At 35.9% G+C, this 27,294-nt stretch overlaps 1 protein-coding gene across 1 annotated transcript in view; it reads left to right on the plus strand.

Moving 5' to 3' along the window:
• DENND1B (DENN/MADD domain containing 1B) overlaps positions 1–27,294 on the plus strand; it is a 391,513-nt gene that overhangs the window by 210,659 nt on the left and 153,560 nt on the right. The window contains exons 9-11 of the mRNA XM_006834232.1: positions 917–970; positions 4,111–4,221; positions 24,676–24,776. Coding sequence (XP_006834295.1) covers positions 917–970; positions 4,111–4,221; positions 24,676–24,776 — 266 coding nt within the window. The remainder of the gene's footprint in view (positions 1–916; positions 971–4,110; positions 4,222–24,675; positions 24,777–27,294) is intronic.

Here is a 27,294-nt window from a genome sequence, read left to right on the forward strand (position 1 = left end):
GTAACCCTGTATAGCGTTTCCATGGAATGGCGGGTAAGTTTGAACCGCTGCCCTTGTGGTTCAAACCGACCTTGTGGTCCAATGCTTTACTTCACACTGCCACACCAGAACTCCAACAACAATTTTGTTGTCGTTGTTGAAAGTGTTTTCCAGTTGTTTCCAACCCATAGTGATCCTATACAGGGTTTCTTAGGTAGGAGTGGCTGGTGAGGTGGCTAGTTCAAACTGACCTTGGAGTGTCTGTCCTACCACCCCAGACCAACAACAGCTAAACGAAATGTATAGATGCACACATATACACACACACACACACACACATATATATATATAGATACATGTTGTTGTTAAGTGCTGTCAAGTCAATGCCAACCCATAGTGACCCTTTATAGGGTTTCCAAGGAGTGGCTGGTGAGCTTAAACCATCAACCTTATAGTTCAAGCAGCTTTGCAGTCTGGTGCATTAACCCACAGTGCCACACCAGGACTCCATACATATATACATGCACACTTGTATATACAAGAGGAATGTAAAAAAGTTTGTGGAAAATTTAATTATCTTTTAATTCCATTTTTCTATGAATTTTTTGAAACCCCTTCGTATAGACATATTATCTTTAGTAATGATTTTTTTTTTTTTTTGGCTTAATTCATTTTCCCCAGGATTCTTTTCTTAAAATATTACTGCTTAATTTTAAATTTAAATAATTTCAACCAACACTTAACTCTTTGTATTAAAATATTGATGTGAAGTCACTGGTAAACCCACTGTCTCATTTAAAGATCTTTTTACATTCTATAAATTATGAGTATTCACCCACAGTATTTCTTAAAATAACTGATTTTTTTTCAAATTAAGTGTAATATGACACAAAATGTTTAATTTTCCTTTTTTATATGATTTATTTCTATTGATTAGCATTCCTACTTCATTGCCCCTGATGTAACTGGACTTCCAACAATACCTGAAAGTGTAAGTTTTCTGTTTTCTACTGTATATAATCTAGATCAAGTATAATTTATTTGCTCTCACTGTTTAAGGACTCTTGTATAGAGAAAAGTATAATTACCTATGTTGCTTGTGAGAAATAATGAAGAAAAGGTAACAAGTTATCAGCTCCTTTACACCCTTCCTAATATTTTATTGTAGGTGAGGAAAAAAATAGGGGAAAAAGTATTTCTGTCCTTTGGGATAGTGAGGAAGGATTTCACATATTCAATTAGATGAAGAAATATAGGACATATCTTTGGGGATGGCTTCTGCTAGCATGAAATGAGTACTGGCTTTAGAAAATGTTTTACATAAAATAAAAGATATGGTTACTTCAGTGTACCAACTATAATATTTTTTCTATGTATATAACTGTTTGAATCTTAGATGGCCTGTACTCAATTTTCTGATATTAATTTTAGATAATAGTATTTTGTAGGACTTGAGTGATATTCTAAAAATTACAAAATCTGCATTTTATTTAGAGTTCTAGTTGTAGCTTTGCTGGGATTGTTTTCTGTATTTTAATAATTGTTAAAAAGTTTAAACTTTATAAATTATTTAAAAATTAATACTTTGTAGACAATTTTATGTGTATAAGTTGAAATGACAAGTATGTTTTTAGGCTCTTGGATAACTAAGAAAGAAAAGGAAATATTCCTTTATATAATATGTCTTCAGTTTCCTCTGGAACGTTAAAGTGAGTCAGGAGAAATAATTCAATAAAAAGAAAAGAATAATCAATACAGTTTAATTCCAGATATATTTATTTTCTTTAGATTTCTATTATTCTCCAAGAAATATCTTCAGACTTAACTGAGTGTTACATTTGCAGAAGCACCTGGATAACGTAATAAGTGAATGAATTGAATCCAAGATGACAGTTATAAGTTTTCTAATGTCAAATCAATATCAATATTATTTTTAGTACAGTTGAATCTCGATATTCCCTATGAAAGACTTTGCATCAAGTTACTCTTATATGGGCCTGAGATATCCATCGTAGTAACCAGCCCAGTTAATAGTTCTAAAGAGTTGTGTGCTGCATAGCATGGGTCAAGATCCCCTATGATGTTTTCCATGACTCTGACTGACCATTCCTTGATTATGGGTCCCTGATTTCTTCCCTTCAGACTTGCTAGTACAATGTAAGAGTTATACTTTCAACCAACTTACCTATTTTCCATATCTAATATTTACCATTCAACAGTTAATAGCTTGATTGAATAATCTTTCAAAAAGGTTATTATTTTAAAATAAGGTTAAAAAAACAGACATTCTAAAATAAACTGAGGATTTCTATTTTTACATCCATGATTCTGTGAGTTTGGATTTTTGCATCTTTATTAATAAATTTCATTTTGAAATTGTCCATGAAGAAAAAGTTCTGATAAAAAAAAAAAAATTGCAATGACATAAACATAAAAGGTTGCATTCTGTGTTGAGAAGTTACTCCCTACCTAGAATTAATATTTATTTGAAAGTGTAAGAAAAATATTAATGCCAAAAGCTATAAAAAATAATTTTATTAATAGAGAGTTGAACTGGAATACTGTTGCCTTCAAGTAGAAAACATCAACAACAAAATAGGAAATAAACGTCTCCTCGTCCAAGTCAGTATCACTCACTGATGCTTCTATGGCTTCCTGATATGCCCTCCCATGATTATCAGTTTGGCCTGGTGAAGTTTCTGCTTTTTGGAAATTGAAGAAATAGCATAATTTCCTGCTCAACTAGAAATTTTAGCATTATAAGCCATGGTTTACCTGTTTCTACATTGTCACTTTATTACTATATATTTTTAATTATTTCATCATTTTATTGTTTTTAAATGCTCGCATTAAAATACAGAAAATGCAAATTAAGCAATGAGAGGATCTAAATGTTTTACCATTGATATAATCTATTATGATGTGTTCTTGTTTGTGTGAAATAATTTTAAAATGCTTAATCAAATAATTGAATTAGACCAAAAAGTATATTTGTTTATAGTGATATGAGGCAGACCTAATGTGGGATATAACTCTAGAATTTCCCTCAATAAGGAACCAAAGGATTTCCTGATAAATACACTTTATCCATTGGGAGGTCTATAAATAGTATGAGTCATGATATTGAGTACTAAGTGAGTGTCCTTAGGTGTCCTTGAGTTACATATTATGAGTCAGTAATATTGAGTACTAAGTGCATATTGTTAGGTGTGGCTGAGTTGATTTTCTACTTATAGTGCCCCAGAGTGGGAGTAGAAGGACCCTGCCAGAGTTTCTAGGCTGTGGTGAGGTTGGCCCAGGTTCGGGCAGTGTTTCATTCTGTTGTGCATAAAGTCCCTCGCTATGAGTTGGTACCAACTCGATGGCACCTCACAACAAAAATAACAACAACCTTTACAGGAGCAGATCACCAAATCTTTTCTCTGCTGGAACTGGTTTGTTGTTGTTAGGTGCCATGGAGTTGGTACTGACCCCTAGCAACCTTATGCACAGCAGAACGAAACACTGCCCTATCCTGGGCCAACCTCACTACTGTTGCCATGTTTGAGTCCATCGATGCTGCCACTTGGCCATTCCATCTCATTGAAGGTCTTCCTCTTTTTCTCTGACCTTCCACCTTACCAAACATGATATCCTTCTGTAGATGGGTTCAAATTGCCAACCTGAGTACTTAACCATTAAACCAAAGAGTTCCTTGTTGAGCTAATGGTAAACAGAAAAAGGCTCAAATGCATTAACTGAAGCAGTGGTTCTAAAATTGCAGTGTCTATGAGAATCATCAGTAATAGTTGTTTAAAAAGAAGCTTCTTAAAGTCATACTAAAAAAAATTATAATTTAAGCAGGTCTAGGTTATGTGACTCTTATATCAGTACTTGGGTTGGGAGGGTGGTAAGTATGTAATCTTATATTACTTTCTGAGAAAAATTTTTTGGAGTAGAGTTATGCTTCAATAGTAATAGAATGTTGTGTGTTCCATGTGGCAGCAGAAAAGTATTGAGTTTAATTATTTTAATGAATACCATTTTAATAATAAAATGCTTTGAGCTTTGAGTTTTTTGTAAATATATAAAATGCTTTTCTTTATACTCATCATTAGCTATATCTCACACAATTGTTTTTCACTTGCACAGAGAAATCTTACAGAATATTTTGTTGCTGTGGATGTGAACAATATGCTGCAACTGTATGCCAGTATGCTGCATGAAAGGCGCATCATTATTACCTCTAGCAAACTAAGCACTGTAAGTACTTCACACGTCTCCTTTTGAGCAGAATGTATTGAGCATTTCACAAAAAGCACTACAAACCTCTGCAATTTTAGAAATGTGTACTTATAAGACAATGTCTACATACTTTTTTTGATATATGGTCCTAATCTGGCTCTTGAAGTACAAAAGTCTGATTTATAGAAGGCCTTCTCAGATGCATTAAGTCAGGTTAATTATTTTTTCTTATCAGGAGATGAGAGTTTTTTTTTTAACTCTCTGGAGTTCACTTTAGTGCTTTCCACTATATAAAGAATTCTTAAGAGCTATTATGAGATCTTTATTATTCACTTGTGGCTTTTTCCATTGGAGCTACTTGAAAGAAATCAAGGGGCCATGATAATAGCTGCTATCCTAACCTGGTAATAGGTAGATTCATCTTTGTTGCTGAGTAGCGGTTTCAGAGTAGATTCTATAATAGTTCTGATTCGGAAGAGCTCTTCATACTGATAATAACTTAAAAGTCAAAGTAGCATTTTAATTTTTTTTTTTTTTAAATCACAGGTTTTCTGCCATTCACTAAAATGTTCTTTTGGAAGATTTTTTTTTTTTTTTTAACTTTGATAAGGGCAGTAAGAGTTGAAGTGTTTTTCTCGGGTTATAGTAAAGCATTAAAAAATATTTGCTATATTTCCTCAATTATTTTCTACCATAAGCATTAAAAATATATTTTTGCCTTTTAGTCCTTAATATGCTTAAATTTGATTTTGAACAATCTGTGAGGTATTTTATGAAAAACAATTATTCAATATTATGAGATTTTAAATAAATTTGCTTAATTTATTAAAATAAATTTATATTAAAAAATATTTTGGTCTTCTCAGTAAAAATTAAAACCTTATCCTAAAAAAGGAGTGCTAGGATTTCTCTACTGTTTATAACAATGAGGAATCTATTTTCATAGAAGTTGGATGGCCACCCTAAACCCAAACAATTTACTGGGAACAGATAATGTGAATTTGGGTCTTCTGGTTATAACTCTAGAATTACTGGCATTGTGGGTTAATATGCTGGACTGCAAAGTCTGTTTGAACCACAAGGTTGGCGCTTCAAGCTCACTAGTCACTTCTTGGAATCCCTATACAGGGTCTCTATGGGTTGGAACCAACTCTATGGCACTTACCAACAACAAACAAAAGCCTGAAAGTATATTTAATTAGGAAATTTTCACATTGTAGTATTGAAATGCCCATTTTTTAAAAAAATGGAAATAATTTACATATTGAAAAAATATATTGTCATATGCATTTAGAGGAGTAAGTGTGGAGAAATGATGTAATAACATCAGAGAATAAATACTAGTCAATGACATAAGTATTTTTTTGCAGTTTCTCAAATAATGTTGGGAAAGTCAATCTGAAAAATTTAGTACTTTTATGTTTTACCATTGGGGTCAAACCTATCTTCCTTCTCTTTCTTTTTTTAAACATGATTTTTCTCAAGATTGTAAAGGATGTTTCTATATGGACACTTTCCTCAAGATTAAAAGTTTGTACAAACTTACGTAGGCTTAAGAAACAAATTTCTGAAAGGATTAATTCATGTAAAAATATATTTAGTAGGCACCTGCTGTGTACCAGCACTTTTGCTGTTCTAAGGATTCAGCAGTAAACAAAGTCAAATTCATATCCTCTTAGAGCTTCTGTACATTTAGAATGAAACAGAGAATACGCAAATGTATGCATTATTAACTATTATATCATATGACAACCACGAAGGAGTAAAGGATATACTGAATACATTGTGTACTACAGAAGACAAGGGGCACAATTTTGTTTATATAGGGAGTGGTCATAGTAAACCTCCCTAATAATATTTGAAAAAGAGATCAGAAGGAAGTGAAGGAATGAGTTATGTGAATTAAAGTACAAGCTGCTCTATTTAGAAAACATTATGAATAAATCTGTGTCTGTTTCTAAAAATATTGGTACCTTTCTTTTTGTAAGTCATATTCACCTCTTAACTGCTGATTAACCTTATTTAACTTGGTTTCTTCATTTGTAAAATAGGGGTAAACAGTAGTCTTAATCTCATAAGGTTGTTGTGAGCATTAAAGTGTATACACATACACACACACACACAATATGAAGTGCTCACACTTAAGCCTATGAAAGATAAATATACAATGATTATGAGCTGTAATTATTCTAATAGCCCAGATCAGTAGTTTAGTGTAAAGCCTTGTTAATATGCACGGCTTTTAGCTTTAACTTTATTTGACTTAAGAAACAAATTGTTATAGTAAAGGTTGGTACTATTCAGGGATCTACTTCCTCTCTGTGAGGTCAACATACTACCAAGTGTTTATGACAGTGAATGAAAACTTGATGGTGATGTCACATCTTAGCTACCAACTCTGTTTTGGTTCATTCTTTAGGGCAATAGAACTGATAAAAGAAACATAATTCAAGGTCTCTTTCATGATCTCCTTATCCTTCTTATGTGGGGGCAATTGATTTACTTGAATCTAGCTTGAAAAAATTCTTCATATAAATGTATCTCCTATAAATTCTATGCATAGTAACATTTAAGGTCAAGGACTAGTACCATAACATAAATTAGAAATAAGCTAATTTAGACAAAAAAGTTTAATGAAATCCAAGCAAGAGTAATTAAGGAATTTACTTACTTTAAAAATAATGAATTCACTTACCTTTAAGCTTTTTACTTGAAATTTTTTATATGTATTTTGACTGCTGTAATATTCTTACAGTGTAAGAAATCAAATGAAGTTCATGGAAGACTAGAATTAAAAGATAATGGAATTTTTCCCTAAACAGTTTGAGACCCCTTCGTATTTTACCCATTTTTCGTTTCATTACATCTATAGCCTACGTTCTTAAAAGAACGTGTATAAATTAAGGCATCATTACATTTATAAGTGGTAACTTCAGGGATTTTATCTGCCTGGATAATTGACTTTTCAACAAGCACAATTTTCCAATGATTATCAAATATTTATCAATCTTATACCATCTTGGGGTTTTAGTAATGATACACTGGTAGAGAATCAGCTAAAACAAAGACTCATTTCTTTAAGTACTGTTGGTTTTAATAATTATAAATAGTAATCTTTATAGAGATTAACTTTAAAATTAAAAAAAAAAAAGTTTTGAGATTTTGTTGTTGTTAAGTGCCATCAGATCAGTTCGTAGTAATTGCAACCTTGTATATGGTTTCTGAGGCTGTAAATCATTGCAGAAGCGGAATGCCTCATCTTTCTCCCGCAAAGCAAAAACCTACCTTGTGGCTCACAGTCTTGAGTGCATATCCAGTACAGAGTCACTGTACTCCCCTATTTTGAGACAGATATACATAGACAAAAATACCAAGAATATTATTATGTTTTAGATTTGAAAGGATCGTCACCCTTATAATTAAGTGTGATTATGTGGCACCGTGGAGTTCTGGTGTGGCGCTGTTTGAACTGCAAGGTCAGTGGGTCAGCTGCTCCTCAGAAACCCTATACAGAGTTGCTATGGAATGGAATCGACTCAATGGCACTTAACAACAACAAATTATATTTTTGGAGCCCTGGTGTGGTGCTGTGGGTTGATGCGCTGAACTGCAAAGTTGGTTTGAACTGCAAGGTCGGCAATTCAAGCTCACCAGTTGCTCCTAGGAAACGCTATACAGACTTGCTATGGGTTGGAACCGACTCAACGGGACTTAACAACAACAATTACATTTTTATGTATTTGATTTGTGTGAATTTGGACATAATCACTGTTACTTTTATTCTACTGATTTATACTTTATTAAATATACAGAGAAGGGTTTTCTGGTAATTCGGAACTTGAAAATTGATTTTATGCATGTTGTAGGCAGGCCTTGGATGTTTAAGCCCCAGTGAACCTCAGGTAGACTAGCATAACATCATGCCAGAATCTCGTGTATTCAAAGCAAAGAATAAATCATGATTTTACAAGAGTATATCAGTTGACTTATTGCTGTTTTGTGACCAGAGGTAGGGAAGATTGCTGTTTAAAGCCATGTCATTGGTTCTCAAATCAGTCAGGCATGACGCCTTGTCATATGCCTCTGTAATTGTACCTCACCAGACTTTCTTTAACTAGTCAGCTGGGGCTGTACATTTTGTCTCAAACACCCGGCTGGCCAGCATCTGACAGGAGTGTTCTCATCATCCTGTCAGTATATGTTAACTAGACTGTATTTTTGTGGCCTGAAGAAGCAGGTGGAAGAGAAGCCTCTCTTTAAAGCAGATGTCTAAATGTTAGCTCCTATTTTGACCAATATTTAGTTGGTAAATGTCACCCTCTTCATGTATATAAGCACATTAGTTACAGAGATTTGATTGTGTAATGCATGTTCTTTTTAGAATATTAAGAGCAAGCAATATGCTGTGAGTGCTGGAATTGCATTAATAAACTGTAATTTCGTCCTTTGTTATAGTTGCCCCCAGGCATTTAAGCATATGCTTTTCTCTCTCTTTGTCATTAATTCCATCAAGGGCATATGCAAAAAGAAATCTTGTGATCCCCAGAAAATTAGCTATTAAAACATCAGTTTATAGGTTTAGTTTCATTGAAGGAGAGTCCAGAGGATTTTAACCTCTCCATCTGGGTTATAGAAACATTCTTGTTTTGTCTCGTAATGGTACCACCAGTATCAGCATTTAATCTGAAGCCTGAAGCACAGAGAAATCTTCCTGGGGATTGAAAATTGAACAGTTGTTAGAAGAACAAAATTACCCTGGTATATTTTCTAGATAAGATTAATGACGTTTAAGGAGACTGTAATCGTTGCAGTGAAATGATGAGTGTAAAACTGATGTTCCCCCATGTAAACTATCACTCAATTCACAATAAAAACTTAAAAAAGAAAAAAAAAAAGATAATTGAAGTTTATAATATTTTTCCCTGTGTTTTTACAACAGTGGTACAGTTAAAAATTGTTAACAGGACCTCTCATATAGATTCTAGGAACATTTTTTTTTTTTTTTAAATTCTTTCCAAAGCCCATAGCAGTTACATCAAATGAAACTATAGATAAATAATCTTATTTACCAGGGTCTTATGTTACTTGTATACTGCTGTTCTGAGCACTTTTTAATTTAGTGATAAGTCAATGTGACTGGAGTCTGGCAGTGAGACTGTTAAAGTAACACTTAGTTGGAAGGAATGTGTGGAGGATAGTTGGAGGAGACTCCTTAGAAAAACTGGAGATACATTTATCTTCCAACTTTTGTGGCACTAACAGCCCTGTTTACCTTAGAAACAAGCACATATTTTTACCACATGGCCTAATCCATTTGTCTTCTAAAAGTAGATCAGTCACTATAGATTTACAAACAAAGCTTTCAGTGTAACACTTACAGAATTATCTGAATGGTATACAAAATTTTTACTTTTCTAGGACTTATAATCTTTGTTTTTATGTCAACTCTAATCTCTACAAAAAAGAAGCCCTGTGAATTTCAACTTACTGTACTATTTTCCATATAGAATGATGACAGTTTTGTGCTTTCTGTGATTATCAATGTTAAATTCTTGTAAACTTTGTATTGTTTTTTTTTTTGTAAACTTTGTATTGTTTCTGTTTCTTTGATAAGACTACTATTGATGGTAATGTGTTTATGTTAACATGTACCTTTTATACTTGTACATTTTACGACTGTAAATTTTTTTCACTTTGCAGTAAAAGAAGTTTTTTTTCAAGGCATCAGTAGTCCAGTGGTAGAATGTTTACATTCTATGTGGGAGACCCAGGGCTGATTCCCGGCTACTGTACCTCATGTGCAACCACCATCCATCGGAGGCTTGCATGTTGCTATGGTAGTGAACAGATTTCAGAGACGCTTTCAAACTAAGACAGACTAGGAAGAAAGGCGGGTGATCTGCTTCTAAATATCAGCCAATGAAAACCCTTTATATAACAACAGCCCAACATGTAACCAATCATAGGGATCGGGTAGGACTAGACAGTATTTAATTTCATTGTGCATGGGGTTTTCACAAGTTGAGGTCAACTCAATGATAGTTAAAAGAAACAGCAAAGATAGGGTGCCTACTTATAGAAGTCATGTGGTTTAGAAGAGCTGTCTGTAAAATTGATTTTTTACAACTTTCTATTTCCCCAAATGTCTGTTAGCTTGTCATGATGCTCTGTTGTTGGAAGCTGTGCCATCACTGTTTCAGATACCAGGAGGATCATCAGTAGTAGATAGGTTTCAGTTGAGTTTCCAGTCTAAGAGCAGAATAAGAAGAATAAATAGGTAGTACACTTCTGAAGGATTAGCCACTGATAACCTTATGAATAACATCAGAACATTGTCTAATATTGTACACGAAGTGGATCCCATCATTAGAAAGCACTTAAAATACAGTGACATGAATGGAGCAAAACTTTTGCGCCCTTCATTTGCTAATGGGACATGACTCAAAATTATAAGAAAGAGCTGCAAACATCGATTGATAATCAGAACATGAAGTGTATGAGGTATGAATCTAGGAAAATTGGAAGTCATAAAAAATACTTGCATGGGGCTTCTAAGGGGCATTTAGTGGATTTGAACTGCTGACCTTGTGGTTAGCTGTCCAATGGTTATCCTACATCTCTCCACCAGGACTCCTTGGTATTAGTCAGCAGAAATGTATAGGCATTGACCATTTTGAATAAGACAATCACCTGGTTTACTTTGCCAGGAATGACAAATTGAAAAGAAATGGCATTGCATTCATTGTCAAATAGAACATTTCAAGATCTATTCTGAAGTACAGTGTTGTCTGGTAGTGTCATATTTATGTGCCTACAAGGAAGACCAGTTAATACAACTATTACTCAAATGTACATACCAACCAAAAAGCCAGTGATGAAGAAATTGAAGAATTCTACCTGACCCATGCCATGGTACTTTCAGTTGCCTCATATACATGTGAAAGCTGGACAGTCAATAAGGAGGAATGGAGACAAATTGATGCGTTCGAATTATGATGTTGGCAAAGAATATTGAAAGTACCATGGAATGCCAGAGGAACAAGCAAATCTATCTGTCTTGGACGTACAGCCAGAATTCTTTTTAGAAGCAGGGATGTCCATTTATTTTGGAACTAGTGCAGCGTTGTAAGATCAGCATCAGACTGCTAACAAGATTGGCATTTCAAATTCACCAGCTGCTCCTTGGAAACCCTGTACAGGGTTGCTATGAGTCAGAACTGAATCGACAGCACTTAGCAACAGGCCCTGGAAAAGGGCTTCTTACCTGGTAAAGTGTGAGTCAGTGAAAAAGAGGAAGACCTTTGACAAAACGAATTAGCACAGCCACCTCCTCAGTGAACTCACACTTAACAATTGTGAGGACGGTGCAGGACTGAGAAGTGTTTGTTTCAGTTGTGCATAGGGTTGCTATGAGTCAGAGCCAACTCACTGGCACCTAACAATAATGGCTTCCTAGTCACAAATGGTATTATGGAATTCATTATCAAATGTATTTTGTTTGCTGAATTGTATTTAAATATATTTGAATATACATGTGGATGTATTTAATCTTTGAAATTGTGGGTATAATAGAAGTTTTTAGGATAATAATTATTATTATGAAGTGTTCATTTGATACTGAAAATGGCAGAGTATAAACTTGTCTATTTTACAAGGAGAAATGTGTCTCTTTGGCTTTTGTCTTTGATTTTTTACTCTATCCATTTGTAATAACTGGTGTTGCATTGTAAGATCAGCACTGAACTGTGAATCAAAAGATTGGTGGTTCAAACCCACCAGCTGCTCCTTGGAAACCCTGTGCAGGGACGCTATGAGTTGGAACCAGCTTGATGGCACTTAACAACAACAATGGTGTTATCTCTTTGGCACTTAAATGTTTATCTGTTGATGATAATGTTGATGGTGGTTTCTGTTTAAATTCTGAAATTTTTAAGTTAAAGACCAATATCCATGTAACCTAGTACTGAAAATGCATTTACTGTTAAGCAATGTTTTATTAGAAAATGGCTTTTAATTTTATGACAAAATTGTAATGTCTTGTGGAAAAAAGTTATTAAAACATCTTGAACTATTTTTTAGCTTCATGAAGTTCTATTGCTATACTGACTTATGCTCAGCATATATTGACACTTGAATTGACAACTTTTGGCCTTCCTATAGTCCTAAGTACAACAGTTCGAAACTACCAGCTGTTCCATGGGAGAAAGATGAGGCGTTCTGCTCCCGTAAAGATTTACAGCCTTGGAAACCCTGGACAGGGTTGCTTGGAGTCGGAATTGACTCCACAGCACATCACAACAACAACAATATAGTCCTAAGTAGAAAAAAAAAATGATTCCTTTCTCCCTGTGAAGAGTGTTCATTTTGCTTATTTATTGAATCATTGCTTATTTATAGGACATCTAATTTATATCAGGCCATCTTCTAAAGATATGATGATGAATAACTCACAGCCTCTATGTCTGTCTCTATGTCTAATTAAGAGAGAGAGAGAGACTACACAGTGATTTGAACAAGAAAAGTTTAACAAAGAATTAAAAAACTGTCATGGAATTTGAGTAACAAGGGATGTTGTTGTTGTTAAGTGCCGTCGAGTTGATTCCGACCCATAGTGACCCTGCATAGGGTTTCCAAGGAGCAGCTGGTGAGCTTGAACCACCGACCTTGCAGTTGAAAGGACTTTGCAGTCTGACGCATCAACCCACGGCTCCACGCCAGGACTCCAAGGGATGAACTACAGTACTAAATAAGGAGAACTCTAAAGATTATAGGAAAAAGCAGATATAAGAAGTAGTTACTTCCTTTAGGGAAGATCAAGAAGCCCCAGACCCTGTTGGAAAGGGCACAACTGTGGCTCCCTGGATGGTAGAGAAGTTGTTCTGGTGGTTACACTGGCAGAACTTGCTGGAATTCTGTCTCCTTGGGTGCTTGGGGAAGCTGCCAACAAAGAGGTACCATGCCTTGGAACTTGCTGCAGAGCTACATGAGGTGTCTCTAGACCAGTTGAAGTGAGGGTGGTTCTAGGAGAAGCCATTACAAGCTAGTGTACATTGTAGAAGCCTCCTATTCTACAGGACCCTGGCACTGGAAAGGGTGTAAGTATTGTAATAGCCTGAGACAATCTACTGTAAAACTGCCTGAGATGGGAGTGAGGGGATTCTGTTTTTCTTGCATGAGCCAGTTGCAGGAGAAGCAGCCCATGTCACAAGGGGCTGGAGGCCTGCTGCTGGAGCTGGACTTTGTGAAAGCTGCCTGTGTCACAGGAGTCAGGCATTAGACAAGCCACAGACTTTACAAGAACCTGCCTAGTGAACATCCTGGAACCAGGAAGCAAAACCCAGTCTTTCAGCAATATCTTTTCAGTGTTGTCTCCTGAGCTCAACTTCATGGCAGTTGTCAAAGGAAAAGTATATTTATAGTACTGTGTCCATTTCCTGGTGTGGTGCTGTAGGAGAAGCACTGGATTGCTAACCACGAAGTCAGTGGTTCAAACCCACCAGCCACTCCTTGTTGTTGTTGTTGTCAAGAGCCACTAAATCAATTCCAACACATAGCAACCCTGTAAAGGGTTTCCGGGGAGCAGTTGATTGGTTTGAACCACCGACCTTATAGTTTGCAGTCCAGTGCTGATCCTACAGTGCCAAAACTTGGAAACCCTATATAGGGTTGTTATCAATTGTAACCTACTCAACAGCACTTAAGAACAACAATCCATTTCCATAGCTTATGCAATGACAAGTGAAATTGGGGCTGAGAAACATAAAGTTAATAAGCAGTGTGGTCCACCCTTTGGATACTCAGCTTACAGCTGCACCTTTCTGCACATACTAGAACAGGAGTACAACAGCAAAAACAAATTTATGTTTCTACCTGAAAAGATAGATATTCTTTTTGCAAATAAAGACATTCTCGCCCTTTTTAAAATGTAGAAGTACAGTCCAAATAGTCAATGTATGTTTCTTTTTACTTACATGCCTACTAAAAATTCTGTTACCTAAATGCATTGTAAAGTTAACATCGAAATCCTGGTATATATATATGTAAAAGAAAAAAAATTAGTATAAAAATGGGCATATTAAAAGCAAATAGAATATATGCAAAAACTATTACTGTCTTTGTTTATGTATTTGACCAGACTATAATTGATATTTATGACATCCTTCTTCTAATAACCATTTCATAATTTTCTGGTCTTTGGACATGACCACGGTTGGTTGGTCTTTGCCCAGAGGCTCTCCAGTTCTCTCCATTTTGTGTAGAAGCAACCCAATTTCTCATCTGAGTTAAGACCACTCCCTCTTTTGTTGTTGTTATTGTTAGGTGCCATTGAGTCGGAACCGACTCATAGCAACCTTATGCACAGCAGAACGAAACACTGCCCAATCCTAGGCCAACCTCACTACTGTTGCTACGCTTGAGACCATCGATGCTGCCACTTGGCCATTTCATCTCATTGGGGGTCTTCCTCTTTTTCTCTGACCCTCCACCTTACCAAACATGATGTCCTTCTCCAGCGACTGGTCCCTCCTAAAAATATATCCAAAGTATGAGAGACGAAGTTTGGCCATCTTGGCCTCCAAGGAGCACTCAGGCTATACTTCTTCCAAAACGGATCTATTGGTTCTTTTGGCAGCACATGACACTTGAATTATTCTCCTCCAACATCATAACTCAAAAGCATCAATTCTTCTATAGTCTTTCTTATTCACTGTCCAGCTTTCGCATGCATATGAGGTTATTGAAAATACCATAGCTTGGGTCAGGCACACATTAGTCCTCAAGCTGACATCTTTGCTCAACCCTTTCAAAAGGTGTTGTGCAGCAGATTTGCTTAATGCAATACATCGTTTGATTTCTTGACTGCTGCTTCCATGAGTGTTGATATTTAATCCAAGAAGAATGAAGTCCTTGACAACTTCAATCTTTTCTCCATTGATAAGAATGTTGTTTATTGGTCCAGTGGTAAGGAATTTTGTTTCATTTACATTGCGATGTAATCCATACTGAAGGCTGTGCTCCTTGATCTTCATCAGTAAATGTTTTAAGTCCTCTTTACTTTCAGCAAGCAAGGTTGTATCATCTGCAGATCTCAGGTTGTTAATGAGTCTTCCTCCAATCTTGATGCCACATTTTTCTTCATATAAGCCAGTGTCTCTGATTATTTGCTCAGCATTCAGGTTGAATAATTATGGTGAACAACCTTGTTGCACACCTTTCTTAATTTTAAACCATTCAGTGTTCCCATGTTCTGCTCGAACAACTGCCTCTTGGTCCAGGTACAGATTCCTCATGAGCACAATTAAGTGTTCCAGAATACTCATACTTTGCAATGTTGTCCATAGCTTGTCATGATCCTCACAACCGAAAGCCTTTGCATAGTCAATAAAGCACAGGAAAACATCTTTCTGATATTCTCTGCTTTCAGTCAAGATCCATCGGACATCAGCAGTGATAGCCCTTGTTCCAAGGCCTCCTCTGAATCCAGCTTGAACCTCTGAAAGTTCTCTGTCAATGTATGCTAGCAGCTGTTTCTGTATTACCTTTAGTAAAACTTTACTCACATGGAATATCAAAAAGATTGTCTGATGATTTCCGCATTCCGTTGGGTCACCTCTCTTTGGAATGGGCACAAATACGGCTCTCTTCCAATCAGTCGGCCAAATAGTTGTCTTCCAAATTTCTTGGCAGAGATGAATGAGTGCCTCCTGTGCTGCCTCACTTTCTTGAAATATTTCAATTTTGATTCCATCAATTTCTGGTGCCTTGTTCTTTGCCAATTCCTTCAATGCGACTTGGACTTCCTCCTTCAGTATCATTGGCTCTTGATCATATGCTACCTCTTGAAATACCTGAACATTTACCATTTCCTTTTGGTACAGTGACTGTTTATGCCTTCTATCCCTTCTTGATGCTTTCTGCATCATTCAAAAATTTGCCTAGAGAATCTTTCAATAATGAAACTCAGGGCTTGAGTTTTTTCTTCAGTTCCCCCAACTTGAGAAATGCTGAGCGTGTTCTTCCTCTTTTGGTTTTCTGACTCCAGATCTTTGCTCATTTTGTTGTAACATTTCGCTTTATCTTCTCGAGCTGATCTTTGAACTTTTCTGTTCAGCTCTTGTACCTCCTCATTTCTTCCATTTGCTTTAGCATCTCTACACTGGAGAGTAAGTTTCAGTGTCTCTTCTGAAATCCATTTTAACCTTTGCCATCTTTCTTGTCTTCTTACTGACTTTTTGCTTTCTTCATGTATGATGTCCTTGATGTCATCCCATAACTCTTTTGGTCTTCGCTCTGTAGTGTTTAATGTATCAAATCTATTCTTCAGATGATCTCTAAATTCAGGTGGGATATATTCAAGGTCACATGTTGGCTCTCATGGACTTGTTTCATTTTCTTCAGCTTCAGTTTGAATTTGCATACGAGTAATTGATGTTCTGTTCCACAGTCTGCCCCTGGCTTTGTTTTGAACCACCGACCTTGAATTTCAAACTGACCTTGCAGTCCAGCGCTATACCCGGACTCCAAATATGGTGGTAGTATGATTATATTAATAATATGTTCTTAAATTAGTGATATGTTACAGTTGGGCTGCTTATAACAATAAACTGGGTAACTTCATAGAGTCAACTTAATTTCTTTTACCTTGAAGTTTCTCGTTTAAAAAATGAAAGCATCAACCAGAAATGATTTCTAGGACACATTGAGTTCTTAAATTCAGTGATTTTTTCATTATGACTTATTTTCTGAATAATTGCTTAATTTATACAAGCGAGATTCAAACAGTTAATGAATTAAATGGGATTAAAGATATTTGAGTTTTCCATGGATTTTTTGAATCCCCCTCATAATAATGTATATTGCCCATATGAAGTTCCTACCAGTAGCTATCTAGAATCTAGAGTTTGGATGTTTGTGAGAAGAAAAAATAAATACATTTGAGGAATGTTATAGTAATCAACCCCTACATTTTCAAGAAACAATAGATTGCTTTTCCTTAGTAAAAGCAAAACTATTGTTGAAGTTACTTTGAGACCAAGCAGAAGAAAAGAGTAAATGTAGAGGAACTTCTTCTGTATGACAAGATTATTGATGTTGTTATTAAGTGGCTTCGAGTCAGTTCCGCCCCTTAGCTACCCTGTATAGTGTTTCTGAGGAGTGGCTGGTGAGCTTGGACCAGTGCTCTTGCGGTTCAAACCGATTTTGCAGTCCAGTGCATTAGCCCACAGCATCACACCAGGACAACATATTAAAGGTCATGTAGAGGAGGAAGTGTGTTGGAGAGCATTGGTGTTGTAACAGGTACAGACATCCAGAAAGTTAAAAGATAAGGATTGAAGGTAATGGTTGTACGTATAGGTTGATGAGCATGTAAACATGTTTAGAACAGAGTTTTTTTTTTTTTTTTTTTGTCTGTTTTGTCCACTACTTTATCTGCAGTATGAATAAAAGTGCCTAGCAACTGGCTGGTACCTCACCTACCGGGGTGTGTTCTTGTGTAATTGATTTAACTTTAGCATATATCCCTATCTATAAAACGAATGCAAGCATTACTAAATAAAGGAAGGAGGGAAGCAAAACACCCTTAGAATCATTTAACTAGGATAAACTAATAAACCACTGACCAAATTTGAGATGATGAGGCATGCCCAAAAGACTGAATATGGTGGAAAGTGATTAGGATGGATTTTAAATAATGAAGTGTCAGGATTCACTGTCCTAACAAGATGGAGAAAAAGAATAAAATGTGAAAATGTTTTTTAGTGTATAAAATCAACTTTTAAAAGAGGCATTAAAATAGAAGAAAGTACATACAACCAAATACTGTCTTTTTTCACTCTATAAATTTTCTGTGTTTCCAGACATTTCCTTGCAACTATCACTTATTTGGACTATTAGACTTTTATTCAAATTAGGTGCTTTGTAGTTGTAATAGCTTAGTAGGTTTTAGCTAACTGATGTTTTGCCTTTTTTGGCCTATACTTTAAAATATGATTGTAAATGAAACATGCTTAAACAAATGGTTTCTTTATGCTTTCCACTAAATTTTCTCTATTCTTTGTGAAATTTGGGCTCCTGGGATGATGCTGTAGGATTAGCGCTGGATTGCAAACCACAAAGTCAGCAGTTCAAACCCCTCAGCTGCTCCTTGGAAACCATATACAGGGCCACTATAAGTTGAAACCAACTTGACAGCCCTTAACAACAGCAACATTGTGGAGTTTATGACATATCCAGCTGTAGCAGATTCTTCTATATACCTAGATTTATTTATAGTGCTTAAATTTCTGAATTAATTAAGTATTGATTTAGTTTAAAATCAGGCGACGTCTCTAATTTTTTAATTTATATATAAATACATTCTTTAGGAGGTATAGTTGTTAAGGACTGCCGAGTCAATTCCAACTCATTGAGTCCCTGTATAGGGTTTCTGAGGAGCGCTTGGCATGTTTGAACCTACAACATTGCAGTTAGCAGTCCAGTGCTTATCGTACAACACCACACCAGGACTCTCAGTGACTCACATGTTGTTATTGTTAAGCGCTGTTGAGTAGGTTTAGACTCATCACGACCCTGTATAGAGTTTCCAAGGAGCAGCTGATGAGTTCCAATAGACTTTGTGATTGAGTGCTTTATCCCACAGCACCACACCAAGACTTCAGTGACTCATATAGACTGTAATTAAAAGGAGTAGGATTTCTATATTAAGTATGAAGTACAATCTAGGTAAGCATTATAGAGACTAGAAGAATGGGAGTCGGATTCTGAGTGTTGATATGTAAAGCATGCTAGTTAGGGTTTTTATGCTATTTCTCATCATGGCCATCATACAAACTATATTTACTTCTACTGAGTCAATTCCGACTCATTGTGACCCTGGAGAGGGTTCTCAAGGCAGTAAATCTTTACAGGAGCAGAAAGCGTCATCTTTTACCCAAGTAGTGGCTGGTGGGTTTGAACTGCTGACATTGAGGTTAACAGTCCAGTGCTTATCCTTCAGCTTATCCTTATATACTAGGGGTCTCCATACTAGATGGGTTGGTTTTCTGCTGCCTACTTTGGAACGTGATACAGTGAAAAAAAATTGACTACAATATACTTAATTTCTATTTAATTGTTTAAAATACTGCTTAATTTTTAGATATACTGATTTTCTCTAATATAATTTTTACTTAAGAATAGGAACATATCAGATTTCCTATCCCAAAATACACCCTTAAATATTTCCTACAAAGATCTGCTGTTTTTGTCAATTTGATTATACTGTCCAAAGTTATACTCTTCATTATATAATTAATATATTAATAAAATTATCAGCAGATGTTATTTACAGTCTCACAATGATGATCAATTGAATCATTGTCTCTAAAAAGACAGTTTAGAATAGTGGTCAAAGTACAGCTGATACAGACTCTCCTAAGTTTGTATCCTGACTTTACCACTTACTAGCAATGTGACCTTGGATAATTGGTTTAACTTTGTCTCAGTATTCTGCTCTGTATAATGGGAATCACTTTAAGATAATGCGCTGGACCACAAGGGCACTTTGAGCTGCAAGGTCAGTGGTTCAAACCTACCAGTTGCTCCTTGGAAACCCTACATAGGGTCACTATGAGTCAGAACCATTTCAACAGCATTTAACATCTATAAAATATGAATAATAATACTACTGTCTACTTCATAAGGCTGTTGGGAGGATTAAGTTTCAGTATTTCTTCATGTTCTCAGAGAAATACCTGAAACATAGTATGCAGTAGGAGAGGGCTTCCAAAAGTTTGTAGAAAAATTCCATTATCTTTCTATTCCATTTTTTCATGAAAAGTTTGAAGCCCTTAACATATAAATGCTTGCTATTATTATTATTATGCTATTATTGGAAATTTCTACATTAGACCTGATGGCCTGAGACTAGAAGTTACAAGTACCTTTGTTCTATGTCTAAGTTCACTTTAGAATTTGGATATTCCCTTTGATTTCATAGGTCCCAATTGTTGTCTTACATGATTTTCTTATTTGTTTTATAAGTTGAGTCAGTAGGAAATGAATTTACGTACTTCTCACATAAGGAGCTCTGGTAGCGGAGTGGTTACAAGCTGGGCTGCTAGCCTCAAGGTCAGCAGTTGGGAACTCCCAGCTGTTCCGCAGGAGAAAGATGAGGCTTTTCTGCTCCCATAAAGATTTACAGCCTCGGAAACCCTGTACAGGGTCGCTATGAGTTAGAACCGACTCCATGGCCCACTACCACCACCACCCCTTCTCACATATCGACTAGATGATCTGTAAGTACTTTCTCTGACAGATCTAGTAATCGTTACTCTTACGTTAGATCAGTTCTAATAGTTTTCATTCTTATTCATTAGTCCTGGTGTGGTGCTGTGGGTTAATGTTCTGGATTGCAAAGTTGGTTTGAACTGCAAGGTCGGTGGTTCAGGCTCACCAGATGCACCTTGGAAACCCTATACAGAGTCACTATGGGCCAGAACTGACTTGACAGTACTTAACAACAACATTTCATTGTTAAGGGTTTTTTCCCCCATTCAGGTGATTAACAGAACATATTAAATAGGCAGGGTCAGCAGTTCGAAACTACTAGCTGTTCCACGGGAGAAAGATGAGGCTTTCTGCTCTCCTAAAGATTTGCAGCCTCGGAAACCCTGTACAGGGTCGCTATGAGTCAGAACCGACTTGACAGCATATAACGACAACAACAACATAATTAATGTTAAGTGCTGTCATGCCATTTCCCACTCATAGCGACCCTGAATAGGGTTTTCGAGGCGCGACTGATGAGGTTGAACTGACCTTGTGGTCCAGAGCTTATCCTACAGTGCCACATCAGAATTCCAACCTTTAAAGTATGTCTAAAGATCATTTATACCTTTAAAGTACATCTAAGGTTATCTCCAGATTCCTTCTAATAATTGATTTGCTTAATTCAACAACATTTTTCAGTACCTACTATGTGCTAAAGAGTCCTGGTGTGATGCTGTGGGTTAATACACTGGACCACAAAGTTGCTTTGAACTGTAAGATCAACAATTCAAGCTCACTAGCTGCTCCTAGGAAACCCTATAGAGGGGTCGTTATGGTTTATAACCTACTCAGAAGTACTTAACAACAACAACTTGTGCTATGACAAATCTCTGCTTGTCACCATGGCATGTCATTGACCAGACAGTCCCTCTATTAGTGTAACTTACATGTTAGTGAGGAGACAAATAATAAACAAGTAAAATATGAGTATATGTTTTATGTTTTAGGTATAAGGCTATGGAGAGTCCTTAAAACAGGGTATGGGGTACAGAGTAATTGTTGTTGTTAAGGGTTTCCGAGGAGCTGCTGGTGAGCATAGTTTAAGGATTAGGAAACTGAGATGTGATTGTTTTAGCACTTATGCCAGAGATTACATAGCTAGTGATTGAGTCCTATCCTTGTGTCTACAATAGACTTCATTGTTACTTTACACAATTTATCTCTAACAGTATTTAATTTCCTGGTTAATTTTGTTTTTCCTCAATTATATTTTTCTTTGTTTGCAACTTTGCTGTCTTCTCTAAAAAAGCATGTGCTATACCCTGTACAGGGTCGCTATGGGTCGGCTCCGACTCGAAGGCACTTAACAACAACAACAATATCAGTATTTAATCTAGTTTTTAAAATCACATCGTTGTTGCATGCTGCAGGTGGATAAGGAGATCTTCTTTGATAGGCCTTTTCCTTTTTTATGAAGCTCCACTTGCATGTCTCACAGTTATCATAGTATAAATATTTGCAGAAACAAACAGCTCATTGTTGTTGTTGCTGTTAAGTGCCATCGAGTCGATTCTGACCTAGGGTGACCCTGTGGAAGGTTTCCAAGGAGCACCTGGTGAGCTTGAACCACCGACCTTGCAGTTTAAATGGCTTTGCAGTATGACACATTAGCCCACAGCGCCACACCAGCATGCATAGTGTCACCCAAATCTGCTACTCCTGCCACTTGACTTTTAATAATTAATTCTAGTTGCTTAGACCAGAAGCTGGAGTTGTTAGTATAATTTTACCTGTCCTTGTTACCTATCTCCAAGAAGTTGTCAAATTCTGAAAAGCTTCCTTGTCTCCCAGTAGGTCCTGATTGGCAGAGATGATTCTCTGCCAAATGGTGACCATTACAGAAAGTGTGTCAACTCTGCTTATGATCACTAAAACCATCCTGTGAGAAGCCAGTCAAATTTGCCAGAAAATATCATGGCTAATTGTTGTTGTTGTTGTTATGTGCCGTGGAGTTGGTTCCAACTCATAGCGACCCTGTACAGGGTTTCCTAGGCTGTAAATCTTTACGGGAGCAGAAAGCCTCATCTTTCTCCCGCGGAATAGCTGATAGTTTCAAACTGCTGACCTTGCGGTGCGCAACCCGATTCATAACCACTATGGTACCAGAGCTCCTTAATATTAAGAATTAGGGGGTTATATAACATATAATAGAGTTCTTTGGATACTGGGTATTCCCAGTAAAGTAAGTTGGCCATTTTCCTCCTTTTAGAATACATTTTATTTTAGATCATGTTTTTAGAATACATTAATTTATTCCGCTAATATTCACCAAACTTTAAAATGGAAGACTTCCCTTTTTAAAAAAATTTAGCTGTTTTGAAAGTTATCTGTGTGCAACATGATTTTGGAAGAACGGAATAAATTGCTACCTTTTAAAGCTACATAAACTCTCTTGACCCATCAAGCTATACTAAATGGATGGAAAGCATTAATGTGCTTTAAAGATCCCTAATTTACAACCAGGCATAATACTTATAAACTCTTTGAGAATTTGACAGAGTGATTTAGAGGAAACCTATTTTCATTTTCCTCAAGTAAGAAATATAAATTCATGATCTATAATTATTAATAGAAGCATTTGAATGCCTCCTAGTGGTATGTTATATGCTGTAATTAAGGAATCTAAAGAAATAACAGTGTCACTAAACTGTTGTTGAAATGGGATAGATTTTGCTGTGTATATTTTTCACACAAAAAAGGAAAAATAGTAATATTTATGGAAAGGTTACTGTAGACAAACTATTAAAGCTTATAAGTACAAAGTACCAACACTTTGATTATAGCATCTGAAATGGAATAAAAATGCATTGTTTGCCCTGTAAAATTGATTAGAAATTGAAGTAAAAAAATATGTGCGCACACATACTCACATATACATGCAACATATACGTATACTGTATGACCAAGGTAAGTATACTCTTAATGATGCAACATATGTTTTTGGCTCAGATCAGATTATTATTTTTTTTAATTAAATGAAAACATTTTATTTGAACAGACAGATATTGCTATTGATAAGATTTGGATTGCTTGATGTACATTTATTTTATATTAAATGTGGTTACCAACTGTATATTTGAATTTCCTTATATAATAATAAAATACAGATAATGATCTATAGAAAGTCTGTGTTTTATTTGATAGAAAATTAAAGAATTTTCAAAATTCCGATATTTAAGTGAAATGATTTAATTGGCAAACTTGAATTGCAGGCTATATCAAAGCTTCAAAATAATGAAAAAATGCTAACTTAATTATTACTTTAATTACTGAATTATAGAAATATAGTTCAAAATGAAAAAAACAAAACATCTCATGGAAAGAAATTGTAATGAGGGTCAATTGGAGAGAGGAAAAATATATCCTTTTGTTAAAGCATTTAGAAATGCTTAATTACCTGCTTGCCACTACAAAACAATTAAAATGGCAATTACCTTTAAAATAGCAACAATGTAATTGCAGCTGCTGTGATATAAAGCTAAGAAACAAAATGTTAATCTGGAATGAAGAGTTTAAATATGAAATTATGATATACTTGGCTTCCTGTAGTACAGCTGTCAAGCTCGGGCAGTTTGCTGGCCAATAGTGACATTCTCTGTGTCGGTGAACAGCGTCTCTTGATACCATAACCCGCAGTTCACACATTACTGAAGCTCCAACTGTCGAACATTCAAGTCCCTTGGTACTATTGCAGCTTCCAGACTCTCCTGACTGGCTCATGTTTCATTCTTTGGCAATTTGCCCTAATGATATCCCTCAGGAGCTTTCACCCTCTCTTCCTTTCCATATTTAATCATGGTATATTAATCTGAGTGATGCGCAAACTGTGCTGCACGAATTGTAATTTTCTGCAATTTCTTCTAAGATGCTCACCTAATTTTTCATTTTTACTTCTATTTATGTGTGACGTTTTGACTCCCAACTCGATACTTTCAGATAACTGTAATTGTCTCTATCAGAAGTTACTTTTGCTATTTATGTATTTTTCAGGGGGGACTTGAAACATAAGACTTTTATAGGCAGAAATGCTAAAGATAATGTGATTTATGTCATTAAGGAAATTGTTTCACAATGATCATTAATCTTTGATATTTTGAGCATGCCTTTTTGTTTGGCGGGTCAGGGGCTATTTAATTGTTGTTATCCTTTTACAAATTTTAGTTAACTGCCTGTCTCCATGGATCAGCTGCTCTGCTTTACCCAATGTACTGGCAACACATATACATCCCAGTGCTTCCTTCACACCTGCTGGACTACTGCTGGTAAGCTGGCATTTGCCAGACTCCTTTAAACCTGGGTTTCAGGATTAAAACAGAACCAAAACACTTGCAGATTAGGCAAGTGTCATGTATGTATGAAAAAAAAATCACAGTAACTTGACTTGGACATTAGTTATAAATGTGAAATGCTTTTATGTAGATAGAGTAGGTCTTTTCAAATGTAGAAAATCGTATGCTTTGCAAAATTATATACTGCATTAGATTTTGTGAGTGTTTTTGTTTTTTTCCTGCAGTCATTCACATAATAAAATAGATAAATAGAAGCAAATACAAACTTAGTTTGTCGTTCGGAAAATTAAACTATATTGTTTGTTGTTGTTGTTATGTGCCGTGGAGTCGGTTCCAACTCTTAGGCTGTAAATCTTTATGGGAGCAGAAAGCCTCATCTTTCTCCCACGGAACAGCAGGTAGTTTCAAACGGCTGAACTTACAGCTCGCAGCCCGATTTGTAACCACTACGCTACCAGATGACTCAATATTCTGGCAATCAGTATTTGTCTGAAGAGCTTGCAAATATCAGATTGTCTCTGTCCAGGCACACTTTGCTTTGCATTTACCTCAGGCCCACCTCTCTTTACCCACTTCCTAAATAACGCAATGTATGGCAATGGATGGGTTGCCTGCAAGGGAAACCTTGAGTTTCAGGTTTAAGTTAGAGTCTGAGCTTTACGCCAGAGTCTCAACTTTAAGCCACTTTGAAAAGCAGTGTTCAAAAGTTTTGAGAGGGGTTCTGAAAAATTTCTTGGTAATGCGAACAACTCTACTCAGTCTAAACTCCACCCAATCTGAATTCAACTTGGGTCCATGGCTTCTCTGTTTCCTTGGAAGAGTATGTGTATTTATAATGGACTGAAACCAGGATGTAAGTTTCTCACACACATCTAAAATGGAGGTAGATCTGTAAATAGGTTCTTTTGCTATTCATATTCAAGTTTTTCTTTGATCAACATATCTAGAAAATATTAGCATACCCAAAGGCAGGAATTACAACTTATTCATGTTGATATGTGCCATATATCTTTGTACATTATTATTGTTGTTGTTAAGTGTCATGGAGTTGGTTCCAACTCATAGCAACCCCATATAGGGTTTCTGAGGAGTAGCTGGTGGGTTTGAACTGCTGACCTTGTAGTTTGCAGTCCAGTCCAGTGCTCTTTTACAGTGCCACACCAGGAGACCATCTTTGCACATAGTATTTGCATAGTTGCAAATATTGCACATAGTTGAGCTTTGCTCGACAAAGCCCACTAATTAAAAAAAAAAAATTTGTCCAAAATTAATTTTAAATATAATGATATATGATTTAAAAAACAATGAGAGTTAGTGGTCAAGAGCAAACATTTCTAGTTATCAGGCTTAGAATAATCTTTTATCATATATAATGTTGTGTGCCATCAAGTGTGTTCCAATTCATAGTAACATTGTAGAGGGTTTGTGAGGAGTGACTGGTGGATTTGAACTGCCAACAATGTGGTTAACAGTCCAGTGCTTCGCCCACAGTGCCATACCAAGGATTGTATAATGTTAGTATCATCTTAATTTTTCTGTGAACATTTTCTGACCTCTTTAGATAACACTTTTAAACTCTATTTTCTTTAGTGAATTACACATTTAACGCTTTGTAAAAATACTGTTATTTAGGAACAGTGTAGGCAGTTCTGTACCAATTCTTTCAGAGCTATTATGTTTTCCTGATACTTTCTATCCCTGCCACAGGTTCTTCTTTTGTGCTGTTCCTACTAAATGGAGGAAACTTCTTTTATGTTTCAGTCCCTGGAATTTTTTCCAATTGTTTCTAACATCTGAAATAGGATATGTTCTAACAGTTTCCATGCACCAAACCCCTTCCTCCTCCCTGGACCAGAGATTATGGCAGTGATACTGAAATAAGGAGTTATCTGAGATTTCCTGAACCTAGGGCCGCAATTATAGACTCATCTTTTACCCTGGAAACTGGGCAATGCAATAAAACTGTTTTTAGAAAGAGTCATGTAAGACTCCAGTTTTCATCTATTCTCAGAAGTTAATGGGCTATGTTATTTCCTGGGGGAAAACAATTAATCATCTTTTTGCATCCTTGAGATTAGAATTATACTGGCACTTAAACCTATACATGGTCAGTATGAGTCGGAACCAACTCGACAGCACTTAACAACAACAACAACAAAAATAACAATAACAATATTTGAGAAAGCAAAATAAATCGTAGATTATCCCTTCATTATCATGGTCTTTGAATAGAGAATTTTTTTATTCCACTTCAAAAATATCACCATAAACGTTTGGTAGGAGAAAGATAAATTTTTGCTAACTCTTCCATACTGATTGAGACTTTGCATATCCTAAGATAATTTGTTTTTGTATCTGGTAGCTCAGGTGTGGCATAGACTGTAGAGAGTCATAATGCCATCTTGTGACTATGAATGGATATCACATCTTGGTCCATGGATAAAGGCTTCTTCATTTATTGGCTCATTCATTCATTCATCTCTGAAACATG

Source organism: Chrysochloris asiatica, unplaced genomic scaffold (genome assembly GCF_000296735.1).
Source record: "Chrysochloris asiatica unplaced genomic scaffold, ChrAsi1.0 scaffold00009, whole genome shotgun sequence".
Classification (NCBI taxonomy): Eukaryota; Metazoa; Chordata; class Mammalia; order Afrosoricida; family Chrysochloridae; genus Chrysochloris; species Chrysochloris asiatica.